Here is a 19,266-nt window from a genome sequence, read left to right as displayed (position 1 = left end):
CATATTTCCGATAACTTCACGCGAGGCTCCTCTCCTCCGTGGCATCCCTGCTTCTCCGAAGTCCTCAAATACGCGACTTTCACCGTCTGCTGGTCTGGGGAGCGTCGTGGCCTGTTTCGTGTTTGTGGAGCATGTTAATATGAGGATAAAGAGATAAAGGGCGCCATTTTTCAGGTGGGTAACCGAGCTGTGATTTCCTGTTTGACAACGCGGAAATGGGCCAGATGTCTTGTTTGACAGATGTGGCTAGCTAGCTTAGCACAGTCTGCTAACATCTAGTTTTCACAGAGAACAGGCACTCAGTGCTTGATTGTTTTCTCTGCTGTTCTGTGTACTGACAGGCGGTGCATCATATGCTGGGATAATGAAGACATATTTAATGTTAAGGACGATTTAATGTCAGGTCTTAAAATGTGTTTTACCTGGAAATGGGGGGCACAGGTGCAGCATGCTGGCCTTGATGACAGATTTTCGACAGTGAATGTTTTCCACAAAGAAAACACTAACATGTCCTCATTATTACTGTAAGCCATCAGATACATTTAAAGAAAAATAAAATTATATTTATTACACATACAATGGAAACTATTTTTTTCACTTTTATTCCTCTGCATGGAGGTAAATATTTACTGTGGGCCCATGACCTGTTTGAAAGCCCACTTAGAGTTACAGAGCACCAGCTTGTCTCTGATGTATTGGATTACCACAATAAAATACAATGTTGTAAAAAGGAAATTGACAATGGTGATGATGTAATGGCATCGCTGTGCTTCCTAAATTAACAGGCTTTCAACAATTTAACTTGCTAACACATCACAAATAGTACAGACATAAGTGATCATCACTACACTACCCTGTTTGTCTTTATTCCCTAGTTAAACAAAGGTGGAGTGACGATGTTGGCTGTTGACTGAAGGCAACTCAGAGAAACAAAATGAAGAGGAGGCTGCTGCGTGGTTTCCTGTCGGAGGTTTCCATCCGATTGGGGTTGCTGGTGGTGTTCCTGTGAGTTGTGTGCTTGTCATTGACTGGGGTGCTACTAGTACACATACATTCACCCTCTCACCTCACAAATAGTTATAAAAAATAGTAATAAAGTATGGAAGAGAACCTGCAACATATAACCATATGTATAGTTGTATTTAAAGTTTGCCTTTTAGCTTTTTTTGTTTCTTTTTATGGAATCAACATTGTCTGTACTTCACACAGTGTGACAGAGCAGCTTCCTCCTTTTTACCGTGAGATCCAGGCTGAGGAAATGTGGCTGTATAAATTCCATCGTGTGGAGAGAGACCATGTACCCACCTCTCTGATGTTTGTAAGTAAATCTGCTTACATCTGAGATTAAGAAAACCTTTATTTGTCCCACAATGGGGAAATTAGATACAGAAGCAAAAGAAGATAAGAAAAACTATATACACTATAAAATAAACTGCCAATAAAATATACAATAGAGCCAGATAAGAGTCGGATACAGTAAGTACAGTAATACATATTAACAGGTATTGCAGGAATTCCTCAACAGCTGTCTGAAATGTTGACATAACCTCTTTAGTGACAAGATCATAAATAAAAAATGTCTTTTAAATAGATGTAAACAGACAGAGATTGAACTGGGTAGTTTTTCACTCTGCTGAGTTTTTCTTGTTTTCTGTATCAGAGTGTGGCGGTCTTCACTCCGCTGATTGTGATCCTGGTTTTTTCCTACCTGAATAAGTCGGAGCGTGGAGATCTGAAAGAAGCCTCGCTGGGTAACAAACACACACATGCTCATTGTTTTGTTTTTTTACTGAATTATGTAAACACCTTCTGGTTGAGTTGACTTTTCTTTTTCATGATTCAGTTCTGTTTCCCCCTGTCATCCAGCTGTGACTCTGACTCTGGTGCTGAATGGAGTCTTCACCAATGTCATCAAACTTGTGGTTGGCAGGTGAACAGTATATCACAGAACGTATCGTAACTTAAGCCAGCGTAGATGGAAGTCTATATTTAGTGTTCCCTCTGATTCTTCCTTCAGGCCGCGCCCAGACTTCTTCTACCGCTGTTTCCCAGACGGTCAGATGAACCTGGAGCTCCGTTGCAGCGGCGACCCAGATGTCGTCATGGAGGGTAGAAAGAGCTTTCCAAGTGGACACTCTTCCTGTAAGCAGCTATTATGATCAATTATGCTTGCATAGCTGGTGCATTTCCCTCAGCATAGTGGGTGAAGTACGTCTTAAAATAGATAGTTTTAAGTGTATTTTAGACCTCAGGCTTTTATTTTGTTATGAGTAAGAGAGCATCTTGTCCCTTCTTTTGCTGTTGTGATGTCTAACTTTCTCTCGCTTTCTCCGTGTTCTCAGTTGCCTTTGCAGGTTTGGGTTTCACGGCGCTGTACATTGCAGGGAAGCTGCGCTGCTTCAGTGTTGCAGGCCAGGGCAGAGCGTGGCGGCTGTGTGCCTTCCTCACTCCGTTACTCATTGCATCTGTGATTGCTCTCTCCAGAACCTGTGACTACAAACACCATTGGCAAGGTAGGAGTCAAAGCACACTCAGCAGTTGAGTGATTGGATGGAGTATGTGGCAGAAATGGCAAAAAGTTACAGAAGTTAGATGCACTGGAAAAGGGGCATTAACATTAGCATTCACGTCGTATTTACACTAGTGCCAGTTAATACATAATGCAGACTCATTTGACCTCTATATGAGAAACAAATGCTGCAAGGTCCAAGCTACTTGCTCGTGTGTCATCATCCCTCTCCTTCATGTAGATGTGTTGGTCGGGTCTCTGCTGGGTTTCACCTTCGCCTGGCTCTGCTACAGACAGCACTACCCTCCTCTTCAGGACCCGGACAGCCACAGACCTCTGCGTCATAGAGAGACTGTTCCCGCTGCACAGGAGCGCAAGCTGGCCAACTCCAACTACATCCTCCCACTGTAGAGCAGCTGTAACTGGGTTACATGGTACTTCATACTGGGTCTCACATCTTTAGGGCTGGGCAGCACACACACACAACTACACACACACATACATATATATATAGTTTATCGTCAATCATTGTAACTGTATTTTTGGGGATTTTTTTTATATGGTTGCACAGTGTGTTTTCTAAACTGGAATTTCAAGCTGATTACTGTGTCAGATTTCTCTTGAATGGCTTCTGAAACACTTGAGAGCTGCATTAGCACATCAGCAGTCGCATGTGGTGACTCCACAGACAAACAATACTGACATGTAAAGATGTCATTACATACTGGATATATATCAGCTCTGGACGCACTATGTATTGTGCCTATAGATCACAGAACCACTCACAGCAGCTGAACAGGTTAACTAGACAACCACTGCACTAATGGTCCACTGCCTGTCAGTCTCTGGCTCAGCTGTTGTGGAACAGTGTCTCACTTTTTGTGATTGTTTCATAAAACTGCAGCTCTTTAAACATACTGATCTATACAGGGATGTTCACTTTTTTAAGACCTTTAGTGTTTAAAGATCAAAGCTCAAAGGCCCACTGGATAATGCTTCCAAATTTAGCACATTATCTTAGGGTCTGCACCAGGAACACACAAATAACAACAAATAACCACTTCCTGTGAAGAGGCTGGAGGTCAAATTCTTTGGATCAAAATAGCACAATCGCACCTCTCAGAACACAATCTCACAAATAAACAAGATACATTCTGAGGAAGAAAGTGAGGAAATAAGTGGACCTTTGAGTTTGGATTCTTTTGACCATGTAAAATGGGATTTGCCTAAGTAAAACGTGGGAACGTTAAGGTGTCTTTTTGGGCTTTTCACATTCAAAAGTAGGTGTGTGGGCAACAGACAGAGAGGGTTAAAGTCAGCCGGAGAAGTAAAAGTTTTAATATTGCTGCAGCAGTAGCATCGATGACCTAGTGAAATAATATATTAGAGTAAATCAGTCCCATGAAAAGGCAGGCCTGTGCCACTCAGCCAAAGAAATATTAAATCCAACTTCAAAAATTGTCTTCAATGTGCTGTTTGTAAAAACGACATAATCTACAGTAGTCTATTAGCACACATGCCTTAGATGGGATTGAATGAAATTATATAGCTGCAGATCCACATTTAATGCAGTAACTGCTTTTGGACAATAATGAATTAAATATATCGGGCTTCTTTTAGGGGTTTATAGTCCATAAGGAAAAAAACACATGTAACATATGTGACCTCCAATTTATCCTTTAAAGGGACCGTTAATCCCAAAGTCAATTACTGTGTGTTGCTGTGATCTGCAGTGGTGTTTATCCATCCTGATTGTCCTGTATGAGTCGTCACAGAAATAATGTAATGAGATTTCTGCCAAAAAAAATGTCTTTTCCTAGAAATCATGACCTGGTTACTCGAGAACTGCTGCCTCTATTATGAGTGTTTTAGATCTTTCTGTCTTCCTGTTCTATATTTTGAATGTTTCCTCAAAACTTTTTGACAGATAACTGGAAAAATGTTAATATGCTCAATCCTCTGTATAACATCTCTATGTAGCAATGCCACTGTGTGTTTTTGTTTATCCAGTGCCTGCTGTACTTACAATCTCTGCTATAACTGGATGGGACATCAGATCACATTATCACAACTTAGTATGACAGTAAAAGAGGAAATTTTTTTCCTACGTCTCAGGCTTACTGTGGGTCTGGTTTGTGTAACTGGCTCCACTTTTGCTGTTTGAATGTTCACCAGAAGTGGAGAGAAGTGATGTACAGGGTTGATTTTTGGAACCAGACCTTTATGATGAACCTGAGTGGGGTTGGACTGTAATCTCTCTCCAGGTGACGGTGCTAGCCTCCCAGTGCTCCTGCTGGTCAGGTCTTCTATCCTGTTAGTAGATGTAGTGGCATGTGAGGTTGGGTGGTTTGTTATTTTTAATGACTTCATTTAAGACAGTGAATGCTGCAGTTTGTGTTTAGGTTGTGTTTTGCTTCTGTTTTCTTATTTAGCCTTTATCCATGTTTAGTTTTACATGTTACTGTTTTGTGTTAAGCCTCATGTTTCAAAGTGTTGCAGGGTCAAAGCACTTTTTGCTTGTTGCTGTGAGCCGAGCGTAAAGCAGCTGGATCACGGCAGGTTCAGACCAAACTTGGCAGAAAAAAAACATGAATTTGTGCCTTTGGTTACTACATTTTCATTAATCTCAGTTAATGAAGCATATGCTGCATGTTACAGTGTCTGTTGTCTTTCTCCTGTCTTTACTTTTTATATTGTTTTCACTGTATAGGATTCACTTGACAACACTACACAATGTTTCAATGTGGCATGCTGCCTTTCATTACCTCAAAAACGTGGTTTGATGTTTTCTTGAATTTTTATTGTTGATGGAGTGAAATGTAAAGATTTCTGTGTGGACATGTTACAAAAGATGGACGAGACACAACAAGGAAAAACTTCACTTTAAGACCTTTGAGATAAACGATATCTGAATTTAGTTTTACAGGTATTTATTGAGATGAGTTAATTTGTAGGGGCATGTATGAATTTACTTTTAATTTTTGTTACTTTAAATGTGAAAATTATGAAAATGGGAATTATGTTTTTGGGCAGGTTTCAGAGGAAGAACAGAGATACAACCCTGCACGTTTCACAGCTAAAGATACTTCCATTCTATTAAGTTATGTGATTTTTAAAACATGCATTCTGTATTAGGCTGTTGATCATGTCAGATCTACTGTCACGACACAGGAATATACTAAAACCTGCCTGTTGCTTTATTTATTCATTTATCGTTTGCTTGTAAGACTAGCAGCAGCTCAGGCTGACCCTGATTGTCCCTGTTGTGATGCTTTTATCTTTTTGTGAAACTAAATGATGTTTTGAAATAATCCTACAATACACTTTGTTCTTTGATAGTTTATTCTAATTTAGCAGTCTTAGTGTTGAGTTTGTGTGACGATATGTGTGATTAATAGCACAATACAGCCAGCTTAAATCTATCAATATCATTATGAAGCAGCCATGGAAGAGTGCTCTGAAGGTAGAAGAGACCAGAAGTGACCAGAGTAAAATATACTGAATTAAGTGAAGTAATTTCAAGTTGTTTAAAATTATTTTAAAAATTAATTTTATGAAATAATGTACAGTCCTTTTAATATAGACAAACTGGGATAGTTTGTGAAGTGTCAAGTTCATCTTTAAATATATAGTTACTAAATTCTTTAAAAAAAAACGTTAAAAGCTCATGTAAACTTATAACTTTATCAAAAACTAATGCGCAAGTTTGAGTATATTTTGGTGTTTGTGCTGTTTCGTTTTCTCAGCCCAGTGGGCGCGGTCTCATGCTTATGACGCACCTCATGACCTCTCTTGTGATTGGTTGGATGTGACGTCGGGATTTGGCGCCACATTTCCAACAAGGAACGGAGAGCCGCAGTCAGCAGTGGAGCCCTGACAGCAAACTAAAAGAAAGTGCTCTTCATGCTACGTTAACGTTATTTTATCGGGGTTGTGTCATTTTGTAAAGGCTGTAATCGACATCGGAAAATGTTTGTCACCGACATTAGAAAGGACTTTTATGAAGTTGTCGCCAACCAGGTAGGTTTAAGGGGACAAACAGTAACATTAGTTAGCTTGCTCACTTAAACAATGCACGGCTAACAATAGTTAGGTTAACAATTAACACATAAATGATTCTTTTCATGAACTGTGGCTTCGCTTTCAGAGAGTCGCACTCTTGGTGGCGCCGGACATCGACGCTCTCTGCGCCTGTAAGATACTACAGGTAAGATAACTGCTAGCAAACGTTAGCATCGGCTGCCCCTGTACGGGTTTAAAAGCTAAGCGGTGCTAGCTTTGTCACCAATAACATCCTGTGGACACAAACCACAACCCTGTTTACAGTAACTAGAGGTATTTGTTAGACTTTAGCAGCTGTTTACATGTAAGTATGATGTCTTATGCATGGGTTATAATCCGATTTGTTGATAAATGCATTTAGGCTACATCGTCTCTTTGTATTCCGATCTAAAGTGTTAAATTCTTGTCATCTCTTTACCAGGCGCTGTTTCACTGTGACCAGGTCCAGTACACACTGGTGCCAGTTACACGTTGGCAGGATCTTGACACCGCCTTCCTTGAGCACAAAGAGCAGGTATGATCATTGAATCTTAGCTTACATGTGAAAGCATTTGACAGAGGGTATGACCTAAACTAAAGATGTCTGCTTTGGTGTTTTTGGTGTTGTAGTTTCGCTACTTTGTTCTTATCAACTGTGGGGCAAATGTTGACCTCCTTGAGATGCTGCAGCCTGATGATGACTCCATCTTCTTCATCTGTGACACTCACCGGCCTGTAGATGTGGTGAATGTCTACAATGATACTCAGGTGATGTGTCTGAACATGAGCATTGGTTAAATCACTTTAGCCTGGAAATGATCTTAATGTCAACAAGTGTAATCTTCTCCACAGATAAAGCTCCTAATCAAACAGGATGATGACCTGGGAGTGCCCTCATATGATGATATCTTTCGAGATGATGAAGATGAGGAAGGTGATGACTCTGGAAATGAGAGTGATGAAGGCTCAGAGCCATCAGGCAAACGGAGAAGATTTGATGAAGTAGGTAGTAAATAATATAATGGGTAGATCAATAGAGTACAGCCTGTGAACCTTACTGTTATTCTCTTATTGCAGGGGGCAGTTGAGAGGAGGATTGAAAGACAGAGAGCGAAGAGGGAGTGGGAGGCACGAAGGTGAGGTGGTTACAAAGTTATGTTGATGTTTATTTTTTTCAATACACAATAAAATGACTTTATGCTGATGTTTTTGCTATTTCACAGGAGGGAAATCTTATTTGACTATGAGCAATATGAATACCATGGAACGTCTGTAAGTAAAATGTTTTCAATGTTTCCCTTTCTATAAACATAAGATAAAAATACACATTTAAGAGTTTACATCAGTATATGTGTTGATGTGTGTTTTTCTGAATAATGTCCTGAATCCAGATGTGTTTGCTTTTTATTTTGTCAGGCTGCGATGATGTTTTTTGAGCTTGCATGGGTTTTGACAAAAGACACCAAGGACATGCTCTGGTGAGTGATATGATTAAATATTCTTAATTTTATTAATGTAAAAAATGCAACCATCACTATTAAAATGTTTTTCCCCATTGCAGGTGGGCCGTCATTGGGCTGACTGACCAGTGGGTTCATGATAAAATTACACAGTAAGAATGTCATTGATTCAAAAACAATTGGGGTTTTTTGGAGATGCTGCAGGTTAAAAGATGCATTTACTCACTTGTTACTTACCCTTTTATTGTTGTCTGCCTTGTTTTAGTATGAAGTATGTAACAGATATCGCCACTATGCAGCGACATGTTTCCCGGCACAACCACCGAAATGAGGATGAGGAGAACTCTCTGTCCATCGACTGTATGCGGATCTCCTTTGAATACGAGTATCCTTTATTCAGCTTATTATGGATCTTATCGCTCTGCTACTTTTTTTCATAGATGCAGGTCAGGTTTTTTCCCTTAACCTTCTGCCTCAGCCTGCGCCTCTCCCTTTACCAGCACTGGTCTCTGTATGAGAGCATATGCAATTCTTGTTACACTTCCTGCAGCTTCAAGCTTTGGACCTTAAATGGACAAAAGAAGCTCCAGGAGTTCTTGGCTGACATGGGGTACCTACTCTAAAATTAGTGCATTCATTTTGCTGTAAAGAGTCAATAATGCTCATTTTTACTAACTTCCTGTTTATGTATGTATGAGTGTGTGCACTCACATCTGCTTGTCTGGCGTTTGTTACAGGTTACCCCTGAAACAAGTACGGCAGAAATTTAATTCCATGGATATGTCAATCAAAGAGAACCTGAGGGATGTCATTGAAGAGTCATCGAATAAATATGGGTATCAATATAGAGTTAAAGACACCCTTGCTGCCGCTCTGTTTCATTCTGTTAGTCACAGTTTGTTTCTCACTTCTTCATTAGTATGAAGGACATCCGTATCCAGACGTTCGGTGTCCACTTTGGCTTTAAGAACCGTTTCTTGGCCAGTGACATGGTGCATGCAGCTGCTGCCCTGCTGGAGAGCACTGAGAAAGAAGACAGCGACAGTGACAACTTCATCAAAGCTCTGGATTCTCTCTCGAGGTGTGTGAAAGAAGCTACGATTCACTGCCAGAAATCTCACGCTACTCAAAAAATTCAATATCCAAGATATTTTCTTTTAAAGCTCAGTAATTGTTCTCTTTCTGTCTGCAGAAGTAACCTAGAGCGCCTGCATTCAGGCATTGAGCTGGCTAAAAAGAAGCTGATGGCCATTCAACAGACTGTAGCCAGCTGCATCTGTACCAACCTCATCCTGTCTCAGGGTCCCTTCCTCTACTGCTACCTCATGGAGGTAAGCATGTCTGGATGCCTCGTACATGTTATGGTGTTCTGTAGGAACTTTGCTCAGACAAATCATCTCTTCCCACTGACTTCATTTGCAGGGAACACCTGATGTGAAGCTCTTTGCTAAGCCCATGGCTTTGACTTTGCTTTGCAAGTATCTCCTGAAAGCATTTGTCCATTCGGTGAGTACCTGGATGCCTCAAAAATTCATTCCAAGCACAGGGAGAGGACCAGAGTCACAGATTGTCTTTGTTGTTTAGACAAGGAATAAACGGTGCAAACTGCTCCCCCTCATCATGGCTGCCCCAAAAGACGTCGAGAAGGGAACCGTCATTGTTGTGGGAATCCCACCAGAGTCAGAGACATCTGACAAGAAGAAGTAAGATCTCACTTTGAAATGTAGCAAAAACAAAGATGAGCTAAACTTTGAGACAACAAATCTGCAACGCACACTTTTCTAATTTCATTAAAAATGTGCCTCTCCTTTTCTTGTTTTTTTTCCCCCTCAAAGCTTCTTTGGTCGAGCATTTGAGAAAGCTGCAGAGAGTACAAGCTCCAGAACTCTTCATGACCACTTCGACACTTCAAGTAAGTCTTATCTGTTGCATCTGTTGATCTGGTGATTTAATTTCTCCCAAATATTCCCAAATCAGTCTCCTCTGTGGACACTAGGTGGCAGCCTTTTCTTTCTTTAAACCATTCAGAGTGGACGTGTAAAAGAATACTTCCCAAACATTACCGCCACACTGCCTTCATTTAGATATAAAACTACACAACATGAGTTTTTATTTTTGAAAGACCTGCTATAAATCCTGGTGAAAACATGACGGTTGCTCGCTTATTAAGATTAAGATTAAGATTAAGAAACCTTTATTAGTCCCACAATGGGGAAATTGCATTTTTGCAACGGCATACAGACAGCAAGGGATAAGTTATGTTGATAAGGAAAAAGATATATACATTATAAAATAGACTACCAATAAAAATATATATACATTATAAACAGTTTACATATTAACAGTTATGTGTGTTTTTCTCTCTGCAGTCATTGAACTGAAGACTGAGGATCGCAGCAAGTTTTTGGATGCACTCATCACTCTCCTGTCATAAGAAACTACAGGATCTGTGAGTTTTAAAAGTAGGACTCCCGAGTGTCAGCAGTACTTTATCCATGTTTTTAAAGGTTTTAATTGGCCTTGTGTGTATATTGTACAGTCTTTTTGTAAATGTGAGGAAGTGTTGGTTTTGTTTTGTTTTATCTGTGTATGTGAGTAGATCATATTAAGTTTTAAACATGTTTAATAAATCTTTTTAAATTATTCACTTGTTTTACACTCAAATGTCATGCCCATTTAGGGTGGGATTGTACTGCTATAAGTAATTTCTGTTGAGACAAGGTTTTATAAATTTATAGACCACTTTCATTGGCATATGAAAATGCAATTAAAAGGACATGGGGGACATATTATATATATGTAAACAAGAACTGCCTGTAAAGGAACTGAGTGCTAAAGTTTGTTTCCACAACATTTAGCATAAATCCTGAACACACTTTGAAGCGGCTCTAAAAAAGACTTTACAGTTGAACAAAGTGGCGGTGTGTTCATCATGAGATGTTCTAAATCGGTTGGAGGCAAATATTTGCTTTTAGCCTGCATCTTAGGTAGAATAGACCAAATGTGTTTCATTTGAACTAATGTCAATTAGTTCAAATGAAACTGAACAATCTCTTGTGTCATAAAACAAAGACTTGGCAGAGTGTCGGCTGTTGGCAGTCAAAGCTGACGGGTGCTGAGAAAGTGGTCCAAAATGATTACAATCCTTTAATCCTGGTCCAGTCTTTTGTTTTGCTGACGTACAACTTATATTTCCACAGAAAGAAAAATTCCTATTACTGTATGTGTGGCACTTCTGGTAAAAAAACAAAAAAAACACTGAGCTTTACCAACTTTGACATTATCTCGGTGTGCTCCTGTTGTGTGCCAAAGGTGAGGCCCCCGACCTTGGCCCACATTGGAAAATGTAGGCCAGGCCTCCTGGTGGCAATTTGCTGCCGGCCCAGAGCGTGACTGGAAAGGGGCGGCCTGAGGTAACTCTCTGTGGGGTGATTGAGATCTTTATCGCTCCTGCATCAGGATGAGATCCTGACCTTGAGGGTTAAAGGTATTTGGGTGGCTCCACAGGAAGGTCCGTGCTGAGTGGGACTGTAACCTGCACCGTGCTGCAGCAGTTAATGCAAACTATTGCATTGTTATTGTCAGGAAGCCACCTAATTCTTTAATGAATATAAGTTAGCCTCCCTCCCCTGTGTCTACAAGTGGAGAGCTATTCTCAAGATATTGCTTGCGAGCACAGCAGAGTGATGTTATCCAGTGTAACTTTAGACCGTAACTATGCTAATAAACGAGCCTCTCCGCTTTTGCTTTTGACTTCTGCCTTAAATTTTATCATATTGACAAAGATCTGGATAATCTTCACTCCAGGGTCTTTTTCCTATACTTACTCCCTCAGTGAGCAGAGACTGCCTGTACCATCAGCATGTTCCGGTGGTGCATCCACCTGTTCCACACGTCATTTGGCCTTCTCTCCTCAGCCATCAATCACTTTGCTATCCATCCCCCCTCTTGCACCTCTGGTGAAGTGGGGCCACGGCCCTTTACGCTGCTCTGCTTCTGAGGAATGTGGCATGCAACACACTCCACACACACACACACACACACACACACACAGAGGATCATGTAGTCAATGAAGGCCTCACACTCAACGTGTTGCATCAACAGGCCTGAGTGGGGCTCTGGGAGATGTCGGTGCTGGTTATGATTAGTTCAATATTTAACAGTTACAAAAATCATTCTGCTGATGAGTTTCATTTTTGATAATCTTACTTATGAGCTTTAAGAATAACATTTATCTTTATTTTCCTGGAAGGAGTGCACACTTTTTGATTATTTAACCTAAAATCAAAGTTTCTCAACATCCTTCTTAATCAGTCACAGCTGCTTCCATCCCTCCTCCGTCTCTAACAATCCTAGATTCCAGATAGGATTAGCTTTACTGGACAGCCAGAGACAAAGGACTACAGCTGACTGTCTCCCTGTCATGCTGTGAGAGGATGGTCACACACACACACAGTATATGAGCAGCCACACAAACATCTCAACCTAAAGGTTCTCAAAGACAATACAAACTTCTCTGATGCTGCTAGCTTCGCCTCAGCCTGTCAGGCTACAGATGCCCTCAATGATCCCTAACCCCTCTGACCTTTAATCCCTCGAGCCCCTTCACAGCTGGGGGTGTTATACCCTGTATCCATTGTTTTAAAGTTCTACCAAGCAAAAAATAAATAGTGCTGCCTGGAATAAAATTGCATATATTTGACACTGGTAATGTTGATGTTACTGCAGTTTGGCTAGAACTCATTCAACAGTCTGTCTAAATATTTGGGAGCTGATTTTATCGGAGCTGATTTTATCTCCTTTGGACAGAACCAGGCTGCTAATTACTTAACTAACAAACAGACAGGAGACTAAGTTGAATCTTTGGTCATATATTTAGCATGTGTGGTTCCAAAAATGTCACTACTGAGTGCCTAGAGTGTATTTATTTATATTTCCATTGATTTAAGCTCGTTATTAAAGATTACATCTACAGATTTGGAGATGTAGCACCAAGCAGAACATTCCTAAATCTTTAAAATGCTCACTAAGTGTAGGTTCATCATATATTGGTGCTATTGTTATTCAGTCTGCATACAGACAAACCATAAATCCACACACTGATGTCCGTTCCTCTGCTATGCTCCCAATAAAAATGGCCTAATCCTTACCTAAGAGAACATTTAGGATTATATGTAATTTTGCTTTTTTTGTTGGGAAAACCCATTTCCATTACGTTACTCTGTCTCAGTCTGCAGTCTGCTGAGACGAGGGTCTTTTCTGTTCTCTGTGGTAGGTGGCGCAGTCATGCACAACTCCCTTTAATGGATAACAAGCAGAACAACTTTCATTCCTGAAAACACACTGCGGCCGCCTGCACAAAGACAGAAGAGGAAGGAACTTAAGAAAGGAGAGAAAAACACCTAAACATCCCTTTGAAATCAAATTGACAGAACTATATTACCAGCAGAGGTCAAAGGTAAAAGCAGCAGCACCTGTACTTGGTCTGGTTTGCAGAGATTTTGCTACCCGTGCCAAATCAGAAATGTCTCCTGATCCACTCGGACATTCCTCATACTGTCAGGGCTCCTCTTCATCTCAGCAGAGGGCTGTCATTCACTGCTTTGTCTGGCCTGACATACCTACGTGTGTGTGTATGTGTGTGAGTAGACACATGCTTTTATGTGTTGAAGTATTTAAAATCTCGTTCTGATGTGTGTATGGAAACATGATCTCACTCCGACAGGCATGAAAGGAGTAGAGACTCCCTGGTAGTTCTTCTCCTCTCTCATATTTCTGTAAAGATAAAACTATCCATGTGCGCGCCGTTTATCATCCCATTAAAAAAACACTTCATCCTTTTCTGTAAAATCCTGTTGGCCTGTCTCAAGTTGCACATGAACACCTAAATATTGTGTCGTTTAAGGGAAAGTTTGGCAGCACTTTTGATAAATATTAGGGTTATGTTGTGTTGTAGATAAGTTGTGACATATCACAAAAATTTGAGCTGATACATTGGACTTGTTGCTTGTTTACATTCAGCCCTTACAGAGACACTGAAGGTTTCATCTTTCATCTTTGCGTGCTAAACTACATTTCCTGGTGTTTATTTTGTATTTTTGACATCTGTAAACACACTTTCTCCATGTGTTGAAATATAAGTCTACAACCTGATGAAGGTCTAAGGATCAAAATGTTAATTAAATTAATTAAACAAGTGTGTAATGACTGAACCATGGTTCCTGGGTTGTAAGATTTAATATCATGTTTATATTGGATCCTCACATCCACCATGTCATTAAAGTCGTATCAGGAGAAAAATTCCTTTAGTCTCAGACATAATTTATTGCACAATTACCTCAAAGTATTTGGGAATTTGCCTGGAGTTTTTTACTAAGAAGGTTGATGGATACGTTGGAGGAAGGAGTGGAGTTTTATGGATTATGCTGAAAGTTTAAAGTCACTAAGGTTTGTGGAAATTTTGTTTTGGATGACTGAGATAAAACACTTCAGCCTCAAGGATGCCCATGAACACACAAAATCAACTAACAGTGCTCCTTCTGACAGCTTTGTGAAGAAGTGGGCTGCTCTATTCAGACAGTAGACAGAGCCAGGAGGATGACCTCCGCCTGGAAGACAGGTCGGGGGTCATCCCAGTAGGCAGTCCACGTAGCTTTCTTAACCATCATAGACAACAAAATACACTTTATTTGAGGGAAACAAGACAGAAGTTCCATGGCTGCTTCATACAGATGCTGACATTTGCTTTTACCTGTGTTGTGTGCAGCTTTGAGAGCAGTTACCACTGAGCTGCACACACACACACACTCCACCCTCCTCCTCTCCCACACCCTCCATGTTCCTTCCTGTTTCCTGTTCCGCTGTCCGCTGCACAGGAAGCCTGGTTGTGTTACAGAGGCTTTGACAAAAAAAATTTTTGAGTCACCGAGCTGCAAACTTTGTGGACATGCAAGAAAAAAAAGTTTTTTTCTGATCGGCACGTCTAACCACACCGCCTCCTGCATTGTTTCTCAAACAAACGGCTCAGAGGGTCTTTAACTCTGTATACAAAGCCGCATTTGTGCTCCACGTTTAACCACCTGCTGACTCTTGGCTTTACTATCTGTGAGTAAGCTCCATCCAGCTGGGAAGTCTGGGGACTGTATGCACCTGCTGGCTCTGATATAAGTCTGAGTCAGTCAGTAAAAACATTAATTAAGTCTCCTTTGTTTCATTTATCATCTACACTTGCTTTGGCTGATTTGTGGTATCCATGGCACATGCAATTACTTGGCAAACTTTCCCAGAGGCTGTTATTTGTTGATGCGAGGAGCACAGGGTTTGAGGGTTGTGACCCTTTTTAAACATGTGGGGATTCAGATTCGATGAGATCATGCCTAGTCAGTGGAGGGAGGTGACTTTCGGCTCGACTGACCCACGACTGGCTTTAGAGTTCAAAGTTCATGTCATGAAGAACACCTCCGTAAAAACACTGGTGATGCACAAATCTGAAGTCACTACGCAACCTGACCGACTCCTGACACGACCTTAACCGTGTGGCCACTGGCTCTGACGGGCTGGAAGAGGTCAAGTTTAGAGGTCAGAGGCTTTTCTGGTTCTCTGTGTGTCACATTGTCTGTTTCTACGAGACATTTCTGCGTCTTGATGTTTCTCATTTATTTGCATTCACGCTTCACGTCAAAGTGAAACACAGTGATGAGGAGCTGTTTTTGCTGTCACAGCTTTTTTCTGCAGTGGCTATTACAGGCTTTAGGTAAATCCCTCGTTCATCTCCCAGCCTGCTGTGCATGGCCTGCATGTTTGCGTGAGTGTGTGTGTCCACACTCACTGGAATGTCTGTTGGCGAGGCCTTTTATTAGGCTCATCCATACCACCACATTATAGGCTCCCGTAGCCAGGCAACTGCAGGTTCTGGCTGGTTACCATGGCGAGCGCCCATTGAGTGACGTCGCTGGCCCTATTTGCCTCTCTCCTCGTTGGAATGAGGGCCTTCTTTAAAGGTGCACCCCTCCCCAGACTCTTTCTATACTCACACATGCACACACTCACGTAACCCATTACTCACACACACACACACACACACACACACACACTCAGACACACACCCTGCGCTTCGTCACCCTCTGTGTGACTGGAGGACTGGAACTAACAATCTGACAAAAACATCTCACAGAGGCTGATCATGCTGCACCTTACAGGGACCTCTTTTGTGTAGAAAAACCAATGAAGTCTGCAAAGTAACAGTCAGCCTAACAATATCAAATCTCATATTACTTTATCTGGTTATGCAGACATATTTTCCTGAGTTACGACCAACAATAATAAAATTTAAACGTTGAAAAGATTTAATTAAACATGAAAATACAGTTCATTCTTGTCATCCAAAAACCCAAAGAAATCAATTTAATATCAAAGAAGATCAATACACCAGCAAATACTTGTATGGTTAAGGTTTTTTTAACATCAATCATCACATTATTTTCATTGGAAACATGACATAATCAATATTATTAATACAATTTGACAAAACTATCCTGATCTAAAGCCACCTTATATCTCTATCCATTATTTTTTAGAGCTGGCTGCATGCTTGTAAGTTGATTTTCCTTTACAAACTTTACATTTTAACACACACTGACGATGCATCCATCTCCATGACAACAAGCATCCACTGATAAAGACCTTATGGTATGGTTTGTTTGCCTTTTCTATCAGTAATACGGATTTGTGTGCAGCTGGTCAAGTAAAATAATGGCAAACATCGATCAAACCTGTGGTGGAGAATGTTCTTTGGTGAATTATGTGCTGCGCAGCCTTGGCTGACATTTTTCTTAGCTGTTCTCCACTGACTCCACACTCGCCTGACTGTATGCAGACTTTCTGCATGGCCATATTTTCATCTTTTAAGAAGTCATATGACCTGCTAAGATTCTTAAGTCACCAGCAAAACAAAGTATGAATAAGCTTTTCTAATCCAGTCACAGTTTTCAATCAGTGCTTTTACTCAGACTCAAATATCTTGTGTTATTTTGTGTTTTATTGAACAGCCTGTAACTTTATCACCACACTGCCAGTGTTTGATTCATCTACCATGTAGAAGTGGATCAACTAATTGCTTCACATAGATGTTTCGTATCCATTCATCCTGGAGGAGGAAGATGGGACTGAATGAAGTGACTTGCAGGAAGACGAATCCAGCAGCTTCTCCCTAGCTTTAATTTGAACGCCTTTCATTGACTGCGGGTGAGGAGGGGAGGTGGGGTGGTCTAAAGGGGGTGATATGGGGGGGGGGGGGGGGGGGGTATTGTGAGAGCTGAACGGCAGAGCCCCACTCTGGCTGAATGGGCATTGTCATCTGGATTTCTATGGCTAACCAAAATACTTTCTCCCGCCGGCCGTGGGGGTTGGTTTATGGATTCATGGTGGGAACGGCATGTGTTACGCACAGCCGCGGAGAGCACTCCTGCCTCTGCGGACCCTCACACACTCACAGCTCAGTTGTCAGTTGTATAGCTGCTTTTTTGTTTTTAAAACACACACATATAACTAAAGATTTCAGACATTTTTTTCAGTTTAATCTTAATAAAATGAAACAGTATTGCATCTTCATACATGGATAATGAATCATTACATCAACATACCAACAGAAAACAAAGTTTATTCCTGGAATTTGTGAAAAGACAAGAGACGCAAAAACTTTGCAGGTGCTCAGTGCGGCCGAATAACGGACTGTATACGTGATCATGTTGTGACCTACAGATCCCAGACTCTGTGGAATTCACGGATCCAAAATTAGACTGCAAACTTCAAAGCCACCCCCTTCAACACAAAGAGATTTATTAGGGTTTTAACATGAATGCACCTTTCTTCTGCTGCTCTTTATTGTTAATGGGCATTGTTGTCAAGATGTCGACTTGGTTCCCATTAAGGAAACTGCTCTTTGAATGTGTGGGAGTGCAAACATTCTGTTACTGTACAAGTTTGTGCTGACAATGCACACCAAGGCAAACAAACAATGTAGGCTATACTTTCAGTGGCAAGAGTTCCTGAAGAAAAGAATTCAAATGTAACAGTAAACAATTCAAAATACTAATAATTTCGAAGATGTACAAAAGCAGGTACCTAACAAAGATACTCCTTTTTTTGTCATGAGCTATCTCTTGTCGTTGATAGTCTTTTTTCTTAATCTCCTGTTGACACAAAAAGGAAGTGTGAATATGTGGTCCGAACATACTGAAAGGCCAGTGTAAAAACAGCAGAGGTGCCCCCATTGATTTTCAAAGTTCAGATTTCTAAAAACAAAACAACAACAACAAAAAAAACTGCAGGTGCAAATATAATGTCCGTAAAAAAAAAGAGTTTTTGTTTTCCAAAAGCTGCATGTCACTTTTACGCACCGGACAGCTACACATAATTCCGCTTGTCATAGTCCCCGTTCTGCGTGGTTCTCTTGGTCGGTGCGTATTTTACTGAGTATCCCGAGTTCCCGCTGGAGGGACAGGAGCAGCACAGCAGCGCTCCTCCGATCAGCAGCAGCGCTGTGGCCGCCCAACCGATGTAGAGCGCAGCGCCGATCTCCCTTTTCTTAGATGCGGGCACCTGTGGATTGTAGAAGTCTGATATGATGTTGTTGGCCATCCAGCAAAGAGGCACGAGCACAAACAGGCCACTGATGATAAAGACGATCCCACCGGCGTTCACAACCCGGGCTTTGGTGTACTCTGCGCGGATGCAGTTGGTGCATTGTGCCCCTGCAATCACAACCATGAGACCCAGAACGCCCATGACGGAGGAGATGATGGTGAGCGCCCTGGCCGCCTGCAGATCATGGCTGAGGGCGAGGACGGAGTCGTGCACCTTGCACTGCATCTGGCCCGTGCTCTGTACCACGCACGACATCCACAAGCCGTCCCAGATCGTCTGAGCCACCACGATGTTGGCTTCGATGAAAGCCGTCACCTTCCACATGGGCAGCCCGCATGCAACCATCACCAGGAGCGAGCCAATTACGCACAGCGACAGTCCCAAAATCTCCAGTCCGGCCGACACCATTTTCACTCTTCACGTTCAATCAAGTCTGTCCGAAGTTTGTCAAACAACCTCCTTAATTCTCTTCTTCAGAGAAAAGTGTATGCCTGGTCTTTCCTCAGCTCGTCGTACAGCAGCGTCAGTCGTTAGTTGCGCATCATTCACCACATTTACTCAGAGATGTAAGACAGCAGCCCTGAGTCTCTTTGTTACTGAGGGGATGTGAAA

General features: G+C 41.4%; 3 protein-coding genes across 3 annotated transcripts; 2 read left to right on the top strand and 1 right to left on the bottom strand.

The window, feature by feature from the left end:
• The first annotated feature begins 20 nt into the window (after positions 1-20).
• Positions 21-5,830, top strand: plpp5 (phospholipid phosphatase 5). Its single transcript, XM_028413144.1, has 8 exons — positions 21-174; positions 876-1,005; positions 1,210-1,318; positions 1,661-1,751; positions 1,867-1,930; positions 2,018-2,142; positions 2,343-2,513; positions 2,751-5,830. The coding sequence occupies exons 2-8, from the start codon at positions 935-937 to the stop codon at positions 2,918-2,920; spliced, it is 801 nt and encodes a 266-aa protein (XP_028268945.1). The 5' UTR covers positions 21-174; positions 876-934; the 3' UTR covers positions 2,921-5,830.
• Positions 5,831-6,356: 526 nt separating this feature from the next.
• cdc45 (CDC45 cell division cycle 45 homolog (S. cerevisiae)) lies at positions 6,357-10,653 on the top strand. The gene is made up of 18 exons (XM_028414519.1): positions 6,357-6,529; positions 6,657-6,716; positions 6,993-7,085; positions 7,181-7,318; positions 7,403-7,552; positions 7,628-7,686; positions 7,774-7,822; positions 7,967-8,028; positions 8,112-8,162; positions 8,276-8,395; positions 8,489-8,620; positions 8,748-8,846; positions 8,930-9,091; positions 9,203-9,341; positions 9,433-9,516; positions 9,595-9,713; positions 9,846-9,922; positions 10,380-10,653. The coding sequence occupies exons 1-18, from the start codon at positions 6,479-6,481 to the stop codon at positions 10,442-10,444; spliced, it is 1,710 nt and encodes a 569-aa protein (XP_028270320.1). The 5' UTR covers positions 6,357-6,478; the 3' UTR covers positions 10,445-10,653.
• A 6,658-nt stretch (positions 10,654-17,311) lies between these two features.
• Positions 17,312-19,257, bottom strand: cldn5a (claudin 5a). Its single transcript, XM_028414634.1, has one exon. The coding sequence runs from the start codon at positions 19,060-19,062 to the stop codon at positions 18,415-18,417; it is 648 nt and encodes a 215-aa protein (XP_028270435.1). The 5' UTR covers positions 19,063-19,257; the 3' UTR covers positions 17,312-18,414.
• Between the last annotated feature and the right edge of the window lie 9 nt (positions 19,258-19,266).

The sequence above is a fragment of the Parambassis ranga genome, chromosome 9 (assembly GCF_900634625.1).
Source record: "Parambassis ranga chromosome 9, fParRan2.1, whole genome shotgun sequence".
NCBI lineage: Eukaryota > Metazoa > Chordata > Actinopteri > Ambassidae > Parambassis > Parambassis ranga.
This window is presented reverse-complemented; position numbering and strand designations above follow the sequence as displayed.

Bases quoted from the DNA above. Each gene is read 5' to 3' on its own strand.
- plpp5 (XM_028413144.1), top strand. From the start codon at position 935: ATGAAGAGGAGGCTGCTGCGTGGTTTCCTGTCGGAGGTTTCCATCCGA. The intron at 1,006-1,209 runs GTGAGTTGTGTG...TACTTCACACAG, and splicing joins GGGTTGCTGGTGGTGTTCCT to TGTGACAGAGCAGCTTCCTC. The intron at 2,514-2,750 runs GTAGGAGTCAAA...TCCTTCATGTAG, and splicing joins CTACAAACACCATTGGCAAG to ATGTGTTGGTCGGGTCTCTG.
- cdc45 (XM_028414519.1), top strand. From the start codon at position 6,479: ATGTTTGTCACCGACATTAGAAAGGACTTTTATGAAGTTGTCGCCAAC. The intron at 6,530-6,656 runs GTAGGTTTAAGG...CTTCGCTTTCAG, and splicing joins ATGAAGTTGTCGCCAACCAG to AGAGTCGCACTCTTGGTGGC. The intron at 7,319-7,402 runs GTGATGTGTCTG...TCTTCTCCACAG, and splicing joins ATGTCTACAATGATACTCAG to ATAAAGCTCCTAATCAAACA.
- cldn5a (XM_028414634.1), bottom strand. From the start codon at position 19,062: ATGGTGTCGGCCGGACTGGAGATTTTGGGACTGTCGCTGTGCGTAATT.